Genomic DNA, 23011 nt, shown 5'->3' with positions numbered 1-23011 from the left:
AGGATTTTATGGTTCATTCGAGGGTTGTTATTTAATTTATTTGATGTTTTAACAAATATTTTTAAAAAAAATTTCTAAAGCAAAGGAAAATAAGTACTGGTTTGTTACTTTTCCCCCTTTCACATTTCTGGGTATTTTTTTTCTTTTGTGCAGAAGATAATACTTCTCCATGTGATTCTTCTAATACACAGTCTAGCTGGTTCAGGGCTAGATTATGTATTAGAAGGACCTGAGTATTGTGCCTAATGAATGGCCATGTACTATAATAACTAATCTTTAATGGAAATATTAATTAAAGTTTTCTCATTTTGCCACTTTAACGCTTTATTTAGAGCTGTCTTTTGCTACCTGAAGCATCTTTTAGTTTTTTTTATGAAACGGTTTATGTCTAATTCTTTCTTGAATCGGTTTTGTCATCTATACATAGGTTAATTTACCAAATGCAGGAATATTTTAAACCTTTTATATTTTATTGAGTCACATTCTTAACCTTCAGTTAATGTGTACTTAATGAATTAGCCTTGTGTTCAAACTTCTGGCAACTGCTGTGACAAATATAAAAGGTAAGACCACGGGGCCTGTTCTCAAGGAAGTTAAATCCTCAACTTGGAAATGAGATTTATGAAATAGTAGGCAAAGGATTTGAAATAGCATGCAATTTGGTGACAAATTCAATGTTGAAGATAATGAATTTTGTAGGAATTAAGGCAAGAGGACAACCATTGGCTATTGAAGTAATCAGAGGGGACTCATGTCAGAGTTGGGAACAGAGCTAATTATTTTAGCAAAGACACGGTAGAAGGCTTCTCTCATGGAGGGCAGGGAGAAGCACAATGTGATCTGAAAATATGTGATGGAATCAGAAAAGCTCACATGTTCTTTCTTTGTGGATATTTCAGAACCTCGTGTAGTGAGGGTTCAGGAAGGTGAAACTGCCAACTTTACAGTCCTCAGAAATGGATCTATTGATGTGACTTGCACAGTCCAGTATGCTACCATGGATGGGAAGGCTACTGCGAGAGAGAGAGATTTTGTTCCTGTTGAAAAAGGAGAAACGCTCATTTTTGAGATTGAAAGTAGAGAGCAGAGCATATCTATATTTGTTAATGAAGATGGTATCCCAGAAACAGATGAGCCTTTTTATATCACCCTCTTTAATTCAACAGGTAAGTAAATTATACTTTTTTATGGCAGATCTGCCACAGTGCTTTAATAAGATGAAATTAAGCACTACTGTCCAATAATGGGGACAAGCAGGGCCTAACTATATTTGTACTGTTCAAGGGCAAAATTGTTTCATTGCTTTCTTGAGAAATGGGGTGAGGAATATATGTGTTGAACATTTACATATTTAGTGTACTTGATGGCATCCTTTTTAACCTTCTCTTTACAATATGGCACAATAGAAAATTCTGATATACAAGGAAGTGAATTCTTACTGCTAAAAGTAACAAGCCTTGGGAATATGGCTTCCCTAGGCATTGCTTAGTCACCCAGCCACTTAGGGGATGGGTATCCTGTAGCATTTTCCTTGGAGCACGGTGCTAGCACACTTGGTTGGGAAGCTTAATTCTGTAGGCAGCTAACCTCAAATGTTTGATAATTCTCTGGAACCATGGCCAAAATGAATGACAATTTGCAAGGGAAAAAGACGTGCTTGTCCTTCTTTTCCATACTATAAATGAAACAGGATGTTTTGACCCCACTCTTTGGGATTTGGGAATGTTTGGGCTCTATTTGTCTCTAAATTGGAAAGGCCTATAGCTTCTCTTGATATTTCTTTTTTTTTTTTCACCTTGAACCTTTTGAGAGTAAGTTAAAGATATGATGCCCCGTCACCCTGAATACAATAGTGTGTGCTCTCCCACAGAGATGCCCTCGTGAGCTCTAATGTTTGCATCAGGTCGCTGTGGTGTCCTACCTACCACCCCAAGTGGATTGCCAACATTGTGTTCCACCTTGTGCCTTTGGGACTGAAAGATTTAGAAAGAGAAAGAGGAAGAGAAAGAGATCTCTTAATTACTGTTTTAGCTGTGTTTTTTATTCTCCCTCTCTCTTTGACCTTCTTGATTGCTGTCTCTCTTTCTATTCCCCTTCCTCTTTTTCTCCTTTTGTTTTTCTCTGCCTTTCATTTTTCACATAGCTTAACTAAGAAAACACACAAAAAAGTTAAAACTAAAAACTATTATCTTTTGAGGAAAATTTGACTTTGTAGGAAAAAGCCACAAGGGCATGGCTGGCGCGGTGGCTTATACTATAATCCCAGCACTTTGAGAAGCAGAGGCCAGGGGGATTACGAGGTCAAAAGATCAAGAACATCTTGGCCAACATGGAAAATACAAAAAAAAAAAAAAAAAAAAAAATTAGCTGGGTGTGGTGGGATATTCCTGTAGTCCCAGCTGCTCAGGACGCTGAGGCAGGAGAATTGCTTAAAACCAGAAAATGGAAATTACAGTGAGCTGGGACCATGCCATTGCACTCCAGCCTGGCAATAGAGCGAGACACCGTCTCAAAAAAAAAAAAAAAAAAAAAAAAAAAAAAAAAAAAAGCCACAAGGGCAATTTCACAATTGCAAAACACATCTTCAGATCTTATGTAGACCAAAAATATTTGGTGAATCCAATCATTATTGTAAAATTTAGATGAAAGGAATTGCTACAGATAAAAACAATTTTAGTGAAGTAAAAGTGAAAAACAAAGTTTTACTGTAAAGTATAGAAAAGTGATGATGGAGTGACAATATCTTAATAGAATTTACTCTGGAAATAAATTCTCAATGACATTTATTAGTGTGATTCTGATAAAAATTTTTATCTAAAAAACATCACTGTGGTTAAACTATCATTAGGAAAAAAAATGCCAATGTGGTTAAATAATGGATGAAACATTCTAAACCTCTTGTAAGGAGTATGGAAATTGACTTTTTTTTTTTTTGAGATGGAATCTCACTCTGTCACCCAGGCTGGAGGGCAGTGGTGTGATCTCGGCTCACTGCAACTTCTGCCTCCCAGGTTCAAGTCCTACCTCAGCTTCCTGAGTAGCTGAGACTATTGGCTGGCACCACCACACCTGGCTAATGTTTGTATTTTTAGTAGAGACAGGGTTTCGACATGTTGGCCAAGCTGGCCTAGAACTCCTTACCTCAAGCAAATCACCCACCTGGGCCTCCCAGAGTGCTGGGATTACAGGCGTGAGCCATTGTGCCCAGCTGGAAATTGGCTCTTGAAAAAGAGTTTAGTTGGTTTATTCTGTGAAATATGTCATTGCAGAAATATATATATATATATATATGTGTATGTATATATATATATGTATACGTGTGTGTGTGTGTGTATATGTATATATGTGTGTGTGTATATATTATGTATATATTTATATATACATATATATATATACACACATTCGATTTTGAGAGAAAGAGAGAGGGAGAACACAAGATGTGATTGGGTTATTGGCCTGAGGTATGTGTGTTACCTGTACTGCTGCTTCATTTGACTTTGATATTTTTTCAGAAATGATAGCATTTGAGAATCCAGTCACTTCAGTTAAGAAGGCTCAGATGACAAAAATCTCTAGAATTTGTAATAGCTCTTTTCCTCTTTTTCTTTCCTCCATTATGATATGGAAACATCAAGGACTTGCAGGGCCCATGATGGGACTCTGTAGAGACAGCATCTCTGACATGACCTAGTGCTGGCAGTGGGCCCATGATGGGACTCTGTAGAGACAGCATCTCTGACATGACCTAGTGCTGGCAGTGGGCCCATGATGGGACTCTGTAGAGACAGCATCTCTGACATGACCTAGTGCTGGCAGTGGGCCCATGATAGGACTCTGTAGAGACAGCATCTCTGACATGACCTAGTGCTGGCAGTGGCTGTTTAGCCAGATACTTATCATTTAGAGCATATGCTCTGATATTGAATCAGAGGATTTGTCCATCCTTCAAGCCCTTGTTAAATATTCCCAGTTCATCTTGCAGAGAAACAGAATGAATTTTCAGCACCACCTGGGACATGTTGCATTACAAATGCACGTGATAATAGAACCCTGCCAAAATTCGGTTTTATTATTTTTGTTAGATTTTATTATATGCTCTTTATTTATTGTAAGCATTTTCTACACAATGATTTACTATTTTTACGTCTTTTTTCCATTGAATTTTGAAGTGAAGTTGAGTACAGTTACATATTTGTATAATTTTTATTGATGAGCTGGTTTGCTATATATAATTTGTTTCTATAATTTTAGCTGTAGGTGTTGTATACATCTAATTTTGAAAGCGTTAGTTGCATCAGTTCATCAGTAAATAAATTCTGTGCACCAGTTACTGAGCATCTATTTTTTTCAGGGCATGGAATTGAATAAGAATCATTTGTCCAAGGACCATATAGTAAAATTGTGTGTGTATATCTGTATGTATGTGTGTGTCCCAGTGTAATATGATCATTGTTATGATAGACTGACAAAGAGCAAAGTGCCATTAGAGCACACTGGAGAGGTGCTTTGCTTAATTTGGAGATTCAGGGAACAATTCCTGGAAGACTTGTTGCTTGAGGTGGGTTTTCAGGAGTGATAAGTTAGGTGAGTGAAGATGGGAAGGACTTGCTCCCCTATGCAACAGCTGGAGTAAAGATGAAGAGATAAGGACCTCAGGGAAGTAGCAGTGCCAAAATGCTGTGCAAAGAACTGGAGTAGAAAGGAAGCAAGCTCAAAACCGTGGTGATTGCTTTGTTCTATGTACAACCAGATCAAACTTTGCTGCCCGAAGGCAGAGATGTAAAGGGGAATGCTCAGGCCATTGATTCCAGTAAACATGGACAGTAGTATTTTTATGTTATTGGGTAATCCTTTATTATTTTTATGACACAAAAGAATATCCCTCAAAAATTTGAAATTTGAAAAAATTATATTTTTGATTTCTAATTAAGCTATTGAAGCTATATTCCTATTTGAAGAAAAGTGAGTTTTTCAATAAAATAGTTAATTTGTAACTAAAAAACAAAATAGGAGCTATTTTATCTTGAATTTATGTGGCCATCTCTCTCTTTGTATGTATGTTTGTATGTATGGGTGTCTACATAAACATCATGGAAATATGGAGCAGTATTTGGCATTTGTTTGTATGACCTGCAGTGAGGAATTCTTGCTAAAAATTTGAACTGAATTATAAACTTTCTTAATTAAAAATATATATATTTAATAGTTAGCTACTCTCTGTTATTTTGACTTTTCTATTTTTAATTTAGGTGATACAGTAGTATATCAATATGGAATAGCTACAGTAATAATTGAAGCTAATGATGACCCAAATGGCATTTTTTCTTTGGAGCCCATAGACAAAGCAGTGGAAGAAGGAAAGACTAATGCATTTTGGTAAGCATATTTAGAGAAGGCAAATTTAAAATGGAATGAAATAAAATAAAACCATTAAGTATGTGAAAAACTGAAATATTGTTAATCCTTCAAAATTTAATAATTGAAGAATTGAGTAATTTCAAAGTTGGCTGTCTGAATGAGTGGTAAACTCTGTTTATGTATGCTGTTGCCACTTATCTTAAAAACAAAAAACGAAAAACTTCAGCTGGCAAGCAGAAATTATTCTCCCCACCTCCCTCATTCAAACTTCAATCCTTCACGAGACTGAGAAGCTTGAATTATCCCAGATCTTTAGGAACTCTGCTCTCAGATGATATGTGACTACTCCCACCGTGTACTTTGCTTTTGGAAAACTTTTGACAACTGTCATGTAGTATTTTGTGATGGAGCTTGGAAGTTATCTTTCAGTTTGGATTTTGAAGACAAGACTTTTAAGACTGCTTCTCTTTATTAACGTTCTACCTCATTCTTCTCTTCCCATGAAATTCTTCATAGTTTGCTTAGTAGAACTAGCTGGCTTGTTTATTGAAAGATGATAGATAGTAAAAATATGTTTCCTTGATAACACCAGAAGCTCTCATTAGACAGTAAGATCCACTACTTATAAATTTTCTTTAATTTATTACGTAGGATTTTGAGGCACCGAGGATGCTTTGGCAGTGTTTCTGTGTCATGGCAGCTCTTCCAGAATGGTTCCACTTTGCAGCCTGGACAGGAGTTCTATGAAACTTCAGGAGCTGTTAACTTCATGGAGGGAGAAGAAGCAAAACCGATCATTCTCCATGCTTTTCCAGATGAAATTCCTGAATTCAATGAATTTTATATTTTAAAACTTGTAAACATTTCAGGTACTGTGTTTTTCCGTGTCTTATTTTATTTCCATGTCTTATTTATACTAAATTTTATATTTTATACTTGAATAATTAAAGCCGTATACAACATGCAATTGGTGAAGCATTTGTGTCGTGACTATCTGATTTGAAATGTCAAAATACCCTTCTTGATTCGAGTGTTACTCTTAACATTCACTTTTCTGAGATCTTAGTTTAGTTCAGTTTTAGGGATGGAGGCCTACGTCCATCCTCAAACTTGCAAATAGACTTTCTGCACACCAAGTATAGTGTCTTCAATAAGACATTAATGGAAGGTAAGAGATAAAGATTCATGGAAGCTTAAAGCTTGATCTTTGTGTCATAATTTAAGCAATGAATTTTTGCATCACTTTTGGTTTAAAGCACAGAATCAAACCTTTCTAGTTCATACGCTCTTCTCAGGTTTGACTGATTATCAATAAAATTATGCTGAACTAATACTGTTTTATTTCCTGCCCCTAAAATGTGGTGAAAGCCAATGGTGACACTATTGTTCATTGATAATGAGTAAATTACTTAACCAGAAGTTTGTCTGCTAAACAAATTCTGTTTTCCTCACATTATACTAGAAAGTACTTGAAATTCTAGCTCCTCACTAATAAACTTTATTGTTACAGGTGGATCCCCAGGTCCTGGGGGCCAACTAGCAGAAACCAACCTCCAGGTGACAGTAATGATTCCATTCAATGATGATCCCTTTGGAGTTTTCATCTTGGATTCAGAGTGTTTAGAGAGAGAAGTGGCAGAAGATGTCCTGTCTAAAGATGATATGTCTTATATTACTAACTTCACCATTTTGAGGCAACGGGGTGTGTTTGGTGATGTACGACTGGGCTGGGAAATACTGTCCAGTGAGTTCCCTGCTGGTTTGCCACCAATGATAGATTTTTTACTGGTTGGAATTTTCCCCACCAGTGTGCATTTACAGCAGCACATGCGGCATCACCATAGTGGAACAGATGCTTTGTACTTCAGCGGACTAGAGGGTGCATTTGGGACTGTTAGTCCAAAATACCATCCCTCCAGGAATAATACAATTGCCAACTTTACATTCTCAGCTTGGGTAATGCCCAATGCCAATACGAATGGATTCATTATAGCAAAGGATGATGGTAATGGAAGCATCTACTACGGGGTAAAAATTCAAACAAATGAATCCCATGTGATACTTTCCCTTCATTATAAAACTTTGGGTTCCAATGCTACATACATTGCCAAGACAACAGTCATGAAATATTTAGAAGAAAGTATTTGGCTTCATCTACTAATTATCCTGGATGATGGTATAATCGAATTCTACCTGGATGGACATGCAATGCCCAGGGGAATCAAGAGTCTGAAAGGAGAAGCCATTACTGATGGTGAGGGTCATCATTCACAGTTAAGACACTGAAATTTGAAGTGTCTAAAATTTTTCATTACAATTTAGATTTTAAAAATGCTAACATGTATTTGAAACTCTACTTATGCATTGGTTTGAAATGCATTTGATTAATTTCTTTAATCAAAACTATGTGTCTGCCAAAATCATGATAAATTCTGTGCTGAGTGTTGCAGAAATGAATCAGACAGTTTTGGACTTGAAGAACCTGGAATAAGCCCTAACAGAGAGATGTGTAATATATCATGATGATAACTTGTAGGAAGAAAAGAAAAAAATGGAAGAGGAACATTTGTCCTTCTGTGGATAGTAGGAGGGATGGGGAGTGATATTCCTGGCAGAGGAATGAACAAAGGAATAGAAATGTGAAACAGCATGTTGTATCTAGGGAGCTGCTGCTAGTTCAGTATTGCTGGAGTTAGAGGGTGGTGGGCATGAGGTTGAAAAGAAAGCAGAAGAGAAAAATCACATCACAGTGAAAAGAGATTATGGGTTTATACTATCAGGAGGTAACTTGGTGAATTCGTGGAGTGCTTTAAAGAGATAATCTTTTTTGTCTTTAAACTAGGTCACGTATTGATTCCTCAAGAAGCACGTTTGTGTGTGTGTGCACACAAACACTGGTTATCCGCATTATAGTCACCATTCCCTCTCAACCCCTCTATCCTATGGTTTCATTATTTTTTATATTTTGTGGAAGATAGAGTAGAGCTTATATGGCTATAGCTTAATAGAGTGTTTTCCTCTGAACCTCTTAAATTAGTTATTTGGTTGTATTTTTTCCCAGAGGGGAAAAGAAAAAAATAGGCCAAAGAAACATGCACATACCTAACAATTTCAATACCATGGATTGTGCTTACAGCAGTCTGTGGTCTTATCTAATTTTTGGCCATGTGAATAACAGACACCTACAAGTATCTGTTAGCCTTGATTCTTTCGGTGATGGTAGTGTTGGTGGAATGAGAATGGAAAAGATTGGGCAAAGTGGGAACTGGTGTTTTTTCTCTGGCTTACTGCAAAGAACTTGTTATTTTTGTAATTTGTAACTTGGAAAGGTAAGTTTAACAGTATATATAAAGTTATTAATTTTATATATATTTATATATAAATATATATTTATATATATTTATATATTTATATATTATATATATATTTATTTATATATATATATTTATATATATATAATATATATATTAATATATATATTAATTTTATATATATTTATATATTTATTTATATATATAAATTTATATATATATTAATGCACTGCAGTGCATTTTATATTATAAAAATATTTAAGTATATATATTATAAATATACAGATAAATGAAATTTTTAAAACTTAAATTCATCAGCTCCAGTACTCATGGAATCATCCCCCAGATCAAGAAACAGAGTATTCCAGAAGCCACCTTTGACTCCTCTCCAGTTGCTAACTCAGCACCCTGCCTACCTATTATTGGCATGTTTAAGAGCATAAGATTTGCTTTTCCTATTTTAAAATTTATGTAAATATAACTGAACAATATGTACACTTGAGACTCTGGCTTCTTTTGCTCAGTATTATTTGTAAAGTTCCTACAAATTTTTGCCTGTTGTAGATATTTTGTGCTCATTACCATATAGAATTCTCCTATGTAACTGTAACATTATTTATTAGTGCTACTTTTAATTTCTGTTTGGGTTGTTTTCAGGTCTATTATATATAGTACTATATATATAATATTACATATATTATATGTAGATACTCTTATACATGTTTTTTGATGACCATATAGCTGCCATGTGCATTTCTGTTGAGCGCATTCCTGGAGATGGAATTGCTGAATGACAGTGTGTACAAATAATCAGTTTTAGTAGATAATGCCTAACAGTTTTCCAAAATAGTTGAACTAATTATACTCTCACCTCTAGTGTATGAGAGTTCCACTGCATTAATTCTTAGCTTTTTCCATCTTTACTTTTGGTAGACTTGTAGTAGTATCTTACAGTATCAAAAAAGGTGTATTTAAAAGAAATAATTCTGTGTTTAAACAGAAAAATTGTAAGCTGGACATATAAAACAAAAATAGAAATTATTTACAATAAAAATAATTTACAATCATTACAAAAATCTGTTATAGTCATTCAGAGATAGCCACTATAAACATTAAGCATACTGTTAACATTTTCATATACACACACTATATACATATTTCAGTATTTTTCTTCTTGTCAAAATAACACATGCATATTCCATGACATTTGAAAAGTGTAGATTAAGATTCAGAGTGAAAGTTACCATATTCCCTCCATGAACCACTGTAATATATTGGTATTTTTATAACTTTTATTTTGAATGATTTAGCGTTATAACTTAAGTCGTTAACACTACAAGTAGAGAAATGATCACATTTGTTTAAGAGAATTAGTTATAGAAGCAAAGTGCTTAGAATTCTCAAATTTGTATAGGGTTTTATATTTATAAGGCATTTTCCATACATTACCTAATTTGTACTTCATAATTAATGCATTAAATAGAGGTCAGAGTCAGTAAATAAATTTGCTAGCATTGCACAGACAAGTAATAGGGGAACCAAGACTTGAACATAAGCCTTTAACCTCTAGGTCAGTATTTCTCTTAACATATCATAGAAACATAACTAAAGGAGATGTGATCATTTCTATATCCTTGACTCTAGATAGTATGCTAACAATGCGACCTATGACATGGTTTTGTGAGAATCAGGGGAACTTATATGATTACCGTTGCCAGATAATTCAGTAGGAGAGACAACATCATAGGGTTTTCCAAACAATCTGGAGCTCCAGTGAAAAGGTGATTCTGGTTTTCTGGGCAGAAAGGTGGTCTCTGGAGTTGGTATGGGAGCAGTCATGGCAATAACACGCCGGATACTTGTGACTACCCTGAAAGAGCCATCTGGGTGGAGATTTGTGAAACAGCCTTCACTGAGGCTATTGACAAGAAAATTGCTTGTACTTTTTTCCAGAATTTCTGTCAAGATCTCGTCTTACCTAAAGATCTTACATAAATATCTTAGTTGAGTTATTAGAGAAGGAACAAGTAAAGAAAGGAGAACTAGTGAAATCATGAAAAGTGTTGTTATTGAGATATAGTGACACAGTTGGGCTGCATGTTATTATTTTTTTTTAAAGTCCCCAAGTCTTACATATGTTTCTGAGAAGAACTACTTCTGTTTCTACATCTATTCTATTAGTCATTTGGATAAAGAGATATATTTGGCTGGTAGAAATACTTTTTATGAATTCTCACAACTTAAACTGAGTGTGTGTCTAACACATCAAGCCTTGAAGATCCTCCCATCTAAGCACTTTGGGAGGATCACTTGAGGCCAGGAGTTTGAGACCAGCCTGGGCAGTATAGCAAGACCTCATCTCCCTAAAAAACAAATTAGCCAAGCATGGCAGCACACTCCTGTAGTGACGTCCTCGCTACTTGTTAGTCTGAGGTGGTTGGATTGCTTGGGCTTAGCAGTTTGAGGTCCTAGTGAGCTATTATCATGCCATTGCACTCTAGCCTGGGTAAAAGAGCAAAATCATATCTCTAAAGTAAATTTTAAAAATGAATTAGTTAAAAATTGTGATGAAATTGAATAATTCCATTTTTAAATGTGCAAGAGTAAAATTTAAAATATCATGGAATAAATTACTATCCAAATACATACATGCACATACATGCATGTATACATTTGTATGTATGTGTGTATGTATATGTTCAGATGCTTTTTTGTCTAGACATGTTGACAGACTGATAGAAGTTACTTTTAAGGATATCATCTAATCTGAAGATAGTTACCAATTCCTTTAGTACAAAATATCATAAATCCTAGTGATTATGGATTTCTTTTTAAAAATCATAATAGAGCATCATATCCAATTCATTGTATACTAGTTATGCAAACGTTTTATTTATCCAAAAATGTCTTTCAGTAAAATTGACTTACTTTCTGAATCACATTTATAATTTAGGACACGACAGTTGAAGGTATTGTAACATTTAAACTTGTCTCTAATTTCAGGTCCTGGAATACTGAGAATTGGAGCAGGGGTAAATGGCAGTGACAGATTTACAGGTCTGATGCAGGATGTGAGGTCCTATGAGCGGAAACTGACGCTTGAGGAAATTTATGAACTTCATGCCATGCCTGCAAAAAGTGATTTACACCCCATTTCTGGATATCTGGAGTTCAGACAGGGAGAAACTAACAAATCATTCATTATTTCTGCAAGAGACGACAATGAGGAGGAAGGAGAAGAATTATTCATTCTTAAACTAGTCTCTGTATATGGAGGAGCTCGTATTTCCGAAGAAAATACTACTGCAAGATTAACAATACAAAAAAGTGACAATGCAAATGGCTTGTTTGGTTTCACAGGAGCTTGTATACCAGAGGTGAGTAGTGAGCTTGGAGAATTTTGGAGTTTAAAGAATTCATTGTAAGTGGATTCGTTTGGGACTCAGCTTTCCTTCATTTGGTAAGATTGCTTGAGCATCTATTCCAACTCCAGAAGTACGCTAGGGCCAGTGATTGCAAATATAAATTATAAAATTCTTACTCTTATGAGTTCACCCTTTGAATCAACTAAAGGAGCTGATAGAAGTAATAAGTTAGCAGATGAAACTAGCAATTTGCTTTAAAGCTAATGCTCTTCAAATAATGCATGTTTATACTCTACATATTTACTTTTGGCTACTATTTTGGATACCATTAACGTGAATGAAATAATATATGTTGAAAGCTTGTATGAATAATTGTATTTGCAACTTTATTAAAATACGATTTTTTGAGGTTTTATTTTTACACATGTGAAACGTGCTTGAGTAGCTAGTTTCTTCTTGGGTGTAAATGCCCTTCTTATCAACCTTCTTGGCCAGCTTAATTCATTAAGCTGTCTTCCTGTCCTTATCAGTTCTTTCCATGTTTTCAAAGATTCGTAATCAGCTTAGTTTCCTGTTAGTAATGTGAGAGCGCATGAAACTACTTCCCAGGTGTTGTGTGTGACAGCAAGAGCTCGATGGCCATGAAAGGATGCCAAGGAACAAGAGTCTTTCCCTTTGCAAGTTGATTCTAATTGGTTTAGAAGGGTGTGTAGGTAAATTGAAATGATGTTTAAAAAATGGATGAGTAGAGTTTGAAAAAAAATCTAGGTTATAGGCTCATTCTAGCTTAAATTGGAATGCCTGGCTCTCTGGAGTGTCTTTATTGCCACGTTAGTCCTTTGGTTTGGTGACAGTCATAAGAAATCTTCAAGTAGTGTGGTCTTTTTTTTTTTTTTTTTTTTACATCAGAAATAGAATATCCTAGACTAGCAATAACAAATGTCATACAAATCTACAACATGAAAAAGAAAGATATTTATCTATAGAGGATAATACTATAAATACGTATTCAGCTATCAAATAACTTTTACATATTTCATTTTATGTTCCTTTCTGATAATCCATAATATAGGTGCCATACGTATTATTACTTTCTCCTCTTTCTTGGATTAGAAACTGAGGTTTACAGGCCTGAGAAAATAAGTAACGCAAGTTGAATAAAATGAAACAAGATCAAATTCAGTACCTGATTAAGAGTTTGGCAGTTACTAGCGCTTAATGAATGTTAGTTTTCCTCTTTTTTTGCCCCTAAGATATAATGGGAAGAAGTAGAATTTGAACCCATGTCTTGAGACTACTAACCTGTTGTCTCTCCTCCTATGTCTTTAATTTCATCATCTCTATTTTTAAAAAGACAGGTTTCATCAAGTTGCGAGTACCATGTAAAGTCAGGTTCCCTTCAGTTCTCTTCAAGACTTGGCCCCTGCCTCTGACTCTGGCCTCATCTTGTATTACTCTCCCTTTGGTTAGTCTGCTTCCAGCCAACTTGCCTTGCTTCACTTTCAGTGACTTGCTGGCCTCTGTGTTTGGAGAGCTCTTTTTTAAAATCTTCATATTTAGTCATTCAAGTCTCAGATCCAAAGACAGGTCTTTAGTGAAGTAACAGATCCCCTTTTCCCTACTGACCACTCTCCATTTGCCTAATTTCTTTTGTAGCAGTGTTCACACTTTTAAATTCCCTTTCTTATTTAGAAGTCTTCTTATTTACTGGCTATCACCTTCCATCACAAAAATGAAAGAGCTCTTACAGTTCATTACTGCATTGATAACACTAAGAATGGAGCATAGCAGGTATTCAAGAAACTTTTGTTGGAACTTACGAATATATTTTAATATCCAGACATGAAAAGTCATATAGCAATTCAGATATCACATACATTTAGGTTCAATTATGCTACATAAACAACTACACTGAAAAAAAACAAAACAACATATAACACATTTTAAAACCTGCTTAAAATGAGGAATTGTTTTTGAGTGTTTCTTTAGTTTCCGTTATAGTTAATACTTAATGCTGCCTTGTTTCCCAAGTTCCATGGATAAATTGTACTTGGTTTAGCTCCACCTAGTTACCAACTTTGCCTCTTCCTGAAAATCTCTGAACTTGAAAAAAGCCAGTTAAGACTTTGATCTCAGAAGATAGAACTTTGCTATATAGGCCACAGTATCTAAATTAGTAGAACTGCTGGAAAGAAAAAGAAAACATGATTGATTATTTTCCAAGATTATCTGGGAGATAAATAGAATGCATCTATATTGGAAAGAGAAATGTTTAAATGGTTAATATAGGAAAACTGTTGTTAAGTCTAAAAGATTAAACATTGTAAATTGGTTGCCAGGAAGATTACCGAATTTTCATGTCTGAAAATGTTAATAGTAGTAACACAGAATTTCTACTTTCATTTTGATATGATCTAAAGATGGGAATCTTCACATATTTTTACTATCATTATCATAATCATCAATATTTATTGATTACTTAAATCATTCTCAAAGTGTGGCTTATGAATCCCTGGGGTTTGCTGAGATTTTTTTTCAGAGGGTCTGCAAGACCAAACCTAATTTAATAAAAATACTGAGATATTGGCCAGGCACAGTGGCTCACACCTGTAATACCAGCACTTTGGGAGCTCAAGGTGGGTGGATCTTGAGGTCAGGAGATTGAGACTATCCTGGCCGACATGGTGAAACCCCATCTCTACTAAAATACAAAAAACCTGTGGGGTGTGGTGGTGTGCACCTGTAGTCCCAGCTACTTGGGATGCTGAGGCAGAGGAATCCCTTGAACCCAGGAGGTGGGGGTTGCAGTGAGCCGAGATCATGCCACTGCACTCCAGCCTGGTGACAGAGCAAGACTGTGTCTCAAAACAAACTAACACACAGAAAAAAACCACTGAGATATTTTTGCCTTTTTCATGAGATTTGTACTGCAAAAACAATGGTGGCCAAAACTGCTAGCTGCTGGCATCTTTGCACACATCAAAGTAGTGGCACCAAATGGAACCGGTTATCATTTACCACCACATACCCATAGTTTAAAAAGTGCTAATTTCAGATAATGTCTTTGATGAAGCAGTAAAAAGACCTTTGAATACTTGTGCTTTAAGTATTTTGTCACAAATGAGAAGCACAAATGAAGTACTTATGCTGAATTACCGAAATATGATAGTTGTCTTGAAGAAAAGTGCTTGTGCAGATTTTTAGTTGTGCATTGAACTAGTTGCTGTTTTCGTAGCACACCATTTTTACTTGAAAAAAATGACCGACAACTTGACTTTATTGAGACTTGAGTACTTAGCAGACATTTTCATGAAAATGAATAGTAAGCCAGTGATTGCAAGGAAAATATAGTTCTTGCTGATGATAAAAGTTCAGTCTTTAAATGAAACTTTGAATTTTGAAATAAAAAATGAGCTTGTTTCCCAATGTGTAAAGACTTTTCATGTAAGATTGATAGTGATATTAACCAGGATGATTATGTTGTATAATGTGTGTCAACATTTTGAAGATCTGTGTAACTCAGTAACTAATATTTTTCAAGTAATCAATGCATATTGTTGCAAATCATGCCTGGGTAAAAGACTGTTTCAAAGTACAAGGTAGACTAGTGGATTTTAAAGTACTAGAGTATGCTTCCACATTGCAACTAAATGCTAGGAAACTGCCACTTGTCAAATTTTGGATTTTGGTATAATATCAAGGAAAAATACCCATAATTATCTGAAAGACTAATAAAATCCTATTCCTTTTTTTGTCTCACACACACACACACACACACACACACAAATATATATGTATATATATATAAGGCTGGATTTTCTTTGTACACTTTAACCAAAGTAAAAGATAGAAACAGACAAATTGATTGCAAGAGGAGATAGGAGAATCCACCTGTCTTCTATTAAGCCAGACATTCAGGAGACTTGTAGGAAGATAAAACAATGCTCCCTTATCACTAATTTATTTTTATTTTGATAACTGTAATTTTTCATAAAAATATGTTATTTACATTAGCATCTAATGGATTTGTTATTGATGTCTTAAAATGAGTTATCAATATTTAATTTAAAAAATTTTTCCTTTGTAATATTGAAAATATCAGCAGATTTTAATTGCATTAACAGAAAACTCTTTGGGGTTCTTAATAATTTCAATGTGTAGAGGGGTCCTGAAACTAAAACATTTGAGAACTGCTGGTTTACTCTATGCTTGTAATTATCTTCAGAGTTTAAATTTTATGATTAACTTGCTTCATTTTTAGAAATAAAGACCACAGCTACTTCCACAGATTCTTCTCCATTATGTTGTTGCAATGACATTGACAATTTCACTTAAAAAAAAATCCTTCAAATTTCTAAATGCAATAGACACCCTATCTAAGACTTCTGGGCTGGGCATGGTGACTCGAGCCTATAATCCCAACACTTTGGGAGGCTGGAGTGGGAGGGTCTTTTGAGCCTAGGGGTTTGAGAACAGCCTAGGCAACATAGTGAGACCCCCGGGTCTATTATAAATTGAAATAAAAATTAAAAAATTTTAAAACAGGCCTTCTGAATTATGTTATGCTTTTACTTTTCATAGATTCGTATGACATAAAGTAATCTTAAGGTTAAAATGATAGCATAATGACATCTTAAACAAATATGTAGACTATGACATACCCTGATATTTGGCATATTGAAAGAGAAGGTAATTATTCTGTCATTTGTTTCCTACCCACCGGGTACACTGTGTCCTGGCAAAGAAGAGGATGTTAGGATGTTAGGTGATGATTATTATGGATGTTAGGAGCAGGTGCTTAATAAACTGTAATTGAAAGAATGAATAAAACCTGTGAGGCAGTTGAGGGTCCTGGTGAGTCATGCCAGATAGTGCTTTGGATTTCAAGTGGGATCTGTATTGAACAGAAGATGGATTTTGTTAGATCTGTAGCCTAGTAACCACATTCTCATATTTCTTCCCCATAGTTTGTTATTCTGTGTACTTCCTATGTTATTTTCTCTCTGCCATATTTTAGCACTGTTTTTATGTGTCCTGCCAAATTGTATACCACATAATTATAAATTAATGAGATTGCTTTTATAGTGATTAATATAACTTACTAGTCTTATTTTGTTTTTATAACTAATACTTGCATTATATTTTATATTTATAAACTATGGCTTGAGAATCAATTAAAGACAATTTGAGAAGGTCTTTATGAAAATAAGAATATCATTTCAACTTGGACTGTGCTTATTTTTAAGTGCCTACCATATGCTATGTGAATAGATTCCTTTAGATATAAGTGATATTGGTATAATGTGATATCACCAATCATCACCCAAGCATGAAACAAAATTAAAAATTAATTGGATTTGTAGCTTTAATTTTCTGTTTCAATAGAGAAGGCCAATTCATCATTCAGAATACTGCATTATTTTTTCTAAGAAAATATATTTCAAAAACTCTTCTATTTCTGTTTATTATTACTCTTCTTATGATCTGAATATTTGGCAAATTCCTGACTTAAAAGAGGAGACGGTAGTGAGTACTATTGTTTCTAGTGAGAAACCCTGTGGGGATGGTTTGATGATTATTATGGATGTTAGGCCCCTTCATATACTGGTCTAAATGTTTGTTTGTATCCTAATTCTAAACTCAATTAGATGAATATTTTAATATTAGAAAAAAGGTTTAGATATTTTCTATGTCTTATGCATTTCTTTATTACTATTTATGTACTGGAGTCCAGTATTTCTAAAAGTGCTGCCTTTGGGTGACCTTGTCAGAAATATGTAATGCATATTACTGGACATCATTCGTAACTCGAGACCTGATACCCCTGGATTATAATCCCTGGCTGGGGGAGAGGGGAAGTTTAAGCTGAATTAGAAATTTTTTTTAAATGAAAGTTTTCATATATAGAGTATACACAAAAATAATGATAAATGAATGTGTCCCAGTGTACTCATAACCTAGCTTCAATAATTATCAGCCTTTTGGCAATATTGTTTAATGATTTTTGGCTAAAGTACTTTTTAAGGCAAAACTTATTTCTCTGTAAATTCAGAAGTATTAAAGGTCGATTTGCATTGAGCATCCTAGTGTTTCTTTTTTAATGGACTCTTGATGTTCGAAAGCTCATAACTTACAAAGTTTACTTTATTGAACAAAATATTAATTAATTAAATTTTCTATAATAGTTGATATATAGCATATAACTGTACATACTTTTATTAGATATGAATAGTGATTTTTTTTAAACTGAAAATATTCAGGAAGCTATAAGTTTTGATGAAGGTTTTAGTATATACAGTATACTTAATTAAATTTTCCCTGTGACTTTTGCATACAAAATCCTCATCTTAGTCCTAAATGCTGTGTGGTAATGCTGATGGACTTGATAAAAATTTAAGTTATACATTTCTGAGTTTAACATTTACATATAAGATTAATAGTTTATTAATTTAACTCACGAGGTGTTATGATCCCCATTTTTAGAAAAGACTGCAAATGCTTGATAAGTGGTAGAATGAGGAAGCTCAGGACTAATCGGCCTTATAGCTGCACTCTTTGCACCATGCATTTGCTCATGTACCATTCTGCTAGCGTGAAAATCCTAATGTAGGTCCCTAAGTGGAAATTAAATCCAATGTTGTATTGACACTTGGGTCTCAAGCTGCGTCCTGCTCTTCTGTCCAACATCTTAAGGTTGGAGTGCCCCACCTTCAGGATGGTCAGTTCTGCCATGACTGATGGATGGATTCTTAAAAATCATCACGCTATGCCAGATGCCTAATGAGAAACACAGAGCGCCTGGAAAAGATGGGGTTAGGAGAACACTGCTGAAGAACTTGATCATCGACGCTTACAAAAAATAGGGACCTGATACAAATGTTTTACACATTAGATATTTAATATTTACAAACCACAATAAGTATGGCATATTATCTTAAAAATAAAACTTTAAGTTTACTGGTAGAAGTGGGCATCAGAAGGATTGCAGCTTGTGTGTTATTGTGAAGTGATAGAATGAACATGATCTAAAATTGGAGGAAAATTTATAACACTAGATGTAGTTAAGTGTAGCTGGTAACAGATGTTGAACTGAGTAGCTGGTAGTTGTTTGAGGCATGTGTTTGAGGTATGTGGCTTGTTTCAGGTGGGTGTGATTTTCTGTGTTCACCAAGTTTCTTGTGAATGAAATATCACTTATAAGCAAATGCAAGTTGAAGCTGTATCCAAATTGTTCCCTAATATATTATCAATTGTGTTGGAACAATTCCATGATTTCAAAATAAGGGTTATAAGCAGAATCAAATGTACTTGGTCCTCTTGTCCTCTCCATCTATACTTTCCCGTTGTTAACAACCAGTTTTCAAATACCATTTGTATAATTATATATTTAGTCACCAATTTCATATGGCTTTAAATACCATTTATATATTGATAACTTCCAAATTTATGATGTCAATCTCATCCTTTTCTCTAAAATTCCAGACCCATTTCTTTAGTTACGACTTGACACATTTCTAAGATACTTATTTCATAGACATTTCAAGATGGACATATTTTAAACCTTTTGATTCTTACCCAAAACCTGTGACTGACTTGATACAGGAGGAAAGTCAAGCCTGCTTCATGGATTCCTTCATATGTTGCTGCTTGCTCTGAGTGGGCTGTTGCCTCTCTAGTGCCCTAACCAGAGGTGTTTCTGAAGGGCAGAGGGCAGAGCTGTAAACTGTCCTGTTAGCCATTCATCTTCTGTGGATGGAGAAATGTCCTGAAGTATGAAGCTACATTCAACCCTGAGCAGTGCTCATGGTGTAGCTGATTGGCCAGGGGCTTAGAATATCAAGACTAGAAACAAAGACATTTGGGGAGGAGTCATGTGAGTAGATTACCAGGAGTCAACACAGTATGAGGGGGCGTTTCTGGAAAGGTTCTTAACAACCATGAAATTAGAGTGAGGCTCCTTTGCATATTGGATCTAGCAACTGATCTAGCAACTGGTGGCTGCTGAATGTCCAAACAGCAAACAGCAGAGATCAAAGCTAAGCACTTCCCAGTTAAACATTTACTAATACATTGATCCCAACCAAAATTTATCACTCCACAGGAAACTGCAATTCATTCTTACTGAAAATGATACTTTAGCCTCCTAATACATCCTAATACAAGCACCATCATCTGAAGGCATAAAGAATGCCTGCTTTAACCACATGGAGAACTGCATCACATGACCTCAAAGGGACTAATTTGAAGGAGGTGAAACAATGGGTACATAGTCATAGGACTAATTCACTGGCCTCACTGTATACCACATCACCTGAAGTAGCTTGCCTCATACAATTGAATGGCCTGTTGAAGACCCAGCCACAGTGTCGGCTTAAGAACAGCTTCTTATAAGGTTGAAGTGTTGTCCTCCAGGATGCAGTGTGTGCATTCAATGGCTGGTATCTGTTTCTGTGTCCCCAAAAACTGGAATACACAGACTAAGGAAGCAGGAGGTAGAAGTGTGACAGATCCCTGTCTCTACCACTTTTAGTGACCTACTGCCTGAATTTGTTTCCCACTTTAGGCTCCACTGGACTAGAAGTTCTTGTTCTGGTGGTGGGGCTGGGGAGAGTGTGTCTGCTAGGACACGCACTGAGGGCACCACTGACCTACCAGTAGGTTGTTTTGGGGCTCTCATGTCCATGGACCAGCAGGCAAATAAAAGTTGCCCTAGGTGTACTCGATCCTGTTTACCATGAGAATAGGTTGCTGCTGCTCAGTGAAACTCAGAGGATTTGTTGGTACATACCCTGGTGACTCCACACTCATTGATAACTTTTGACTGTTGTCAGTTTGTAGACAAATCCCAAATCTGTCCTCTCTAAAATTCCAGCACCATGCTGATAAAAGATGCTTATGGTTCATATGAAAAATACAGAATGGCATTCTATATATTAAAGCTTGTATTGTTATCTGTATTCATTTTGGTTCTTTTTTCTCCCAATTATATATTTGCTAATGTAAAATAAAATTGAATTGAGAGACTGCAACTTTGACAGTATGAAGGCCTTCCTTTAGATGATATTCCCACTGCTTCCACCATAGAGTTTTTAAGGATTATCTTAAAGTGTTTAGATAAAAAATTTTCAACTTGCAAAAATATCTCTAGGTTTATATGGTAAAAATACCAACAAGTATATTGAGCATGGCAAAAGATACCCTCTTTGATCTGTCGTTCCCACACTAGGCATCTCTCAAGGCTCTCCCCATTTGGCACTTCATGCCCCAGCTGCCAAAATGATAACCACCAAATATACTATATTGCTGCTTACGTCTATGCCTAGAAAGTTCTCTCTGATATAATGTTCCACCCTCTACCCCTAACCCACACCCCTATTTGGTCTGTCTGTGCTGAGCCCATTTTAAACTTGCAAGTTTGTCTTTCTCTTTGAAATTAAACTAATCCGGAGAAAGGATTATGCATTAAAAAATATTTTGCAACAATAGCATATAGAACAGTGGCTGTCACATAGAAGGTATCAATGAATGAATTACTTGTGCAGTTAAGAGATTATAATTCTCTTTGTTTTATTTGTCTCTACAAAGGAATGGGAGAAAATGAATGTAAATATTTCTTAGCACTCAGAGTTTATTGGGGGGATTGCAGAGGCCTCTTTAGTCCCTTTTAGACAGGTAGAAAATTGTAGAATTAAGTTCATGGTAAAAAGAATTCATGAAAGCATTGTAATTTTGTCACTGACTTGAATTGCTATGCTCCTATTAATGATTTACATTCAATTTCAGATTGCAGAGGAGGGATCAACCATTTCTTGTGTGGTTGAGAGAACCAGAGGAGCTCTGGATTATGTGCATGTTTTTTATACCATCTCACAGATTGAAACTGATGGCATTAATTACCTTGTTGATGACTTTGCTAATGCCAGTGGAACTATCACATTCCTTCCTTGGCAGAGATCAGAGGTAAACCCTTCTTTGTTCTTTTGAAAGCCTCCTGGAAAGCTTTTTCTGATGTGTTCATTCTGTAATTTCTTTGCAGCTTCTTGTTATATAAGCAATTAAAAATATTTAGGAAGTTAGGTATACATTGTGGTATGAAATATTTTTATGTTTATGTGAAAGAAAAATTAAGAATTTTGAATAATCTATGTTTCTGTTTTGTTTGTTGATCCCAACATAATAAAAATGGTATAACTAACAGATATATATCTGTGGGTTTTTGTTATTACTGATGCAATAGGAAACCACAGAATTCTTAATGGTAGTCTTCTAATCAGCCAGTGTGAAGTTCTTATAACTATAATCTCATTTTATTGGCATTAAGCTTGGAGAAATGAGTTTTTAAAATACATTTCAAGAGTACAAATGACCTCAGTTTCAAAAAAAACTTTCCATGAACCAGAGTCACATGTTTGAATAGATGCTCCATAAATAAATGACACTTTCTATAAGTGAGATTGGGATGAGTCTTTCTCCTATATCAAAATATTTAAGTATTAATCATGTTGGAATATGCATATCAGTATAATTTTTACAGTAAAATTTAAATCACTTATATCATCAAGGATACATAGCAAATTGAGTTAAGGTTTATACATGATAATAAGTAATTTTTAGGACACTTTTTAGGGATTTAGAAGTTAATTGGATTAAAAAAATTGAGGGAAGGGTTAAAATGTTAAGATCTAAAGAATAAAACTAAGGAATAGTGATCAAATTTCTATAATTTGGTGAAATAAGGAAACAAATAGTTTATAACAAAAGTTCTTTGATACTAGTCTGCAGACCAGCCGATGATAAAGGTTTAACTAGTACTTTACCATTGTTTTATAAATTAAATTTATATACATTTTGAAAGAGATAAGAATTAATCAAATCTGGTAATTAAAACAGTTATCAATGTTTCAGTTAAGTATTATATAAAATATTTTGACTGGACATGGTGGTGTGCCCCTGTAGGGTAAGCCACTTGGGAGGCTG

At 34.9% G+C, this 23011-nt stretch overlaps 1 protein-coding gene across 4 annotated transcripts in view; it reads left to right on the top strand.

The window, feature by feature from the left end:
* Positions 1-23011, top strand: part of ADGRV1 (adhesion G protein-coupled receptor V1) — a 583497-nt gene that overhangs the window by 80510 nt on the left and 479976 nt on the right. For all 4 annotated transcript variants that reach the window (XM_074383772.1, XM_003920760.4, XM_074383775.1 and 1 more), the window contains exons 17-22: positions 900-1166; positions 5250-5376; positions 6010-6227; positions 6869-7612; positions 11673-12046; positions 21818-21994. In XM_074383772.1, coding sequence (XP_074239873.1) covers positions 900-1166; positions 5250-5376; positions 6010-6227; positions 6869-7612; positions 11673-12046; positions 21818-21994 — 1907 coding nt within the window. The remainder of the gene's footprint in view (positions 1-899; positions 1167-5249; positions 5377-6009; positions 6228-6868; positions 7613-11672; positions 12047-21817; positions 21995-23011) is intronic.

This window comes from Saimiri boliviensis, chromosome 1 (genome assembly GCF_048565385.1).
Source record: "Saimiri boliviensis isolate mSaiBol1 chromosome 1, mSaiBol1.pri, whole genome shotgun sequence".
NCBI lineage: Eukaryota > Metazoa > Chordata > Mammalia > Primates > Cebidae > Saimiri > Saimiri boliviensis.
The sequence above is the reverse complement of the archived record's forward strand: the minus strand, read 5'-3'. Positions and strand labels throughout refer to the sequence as shown.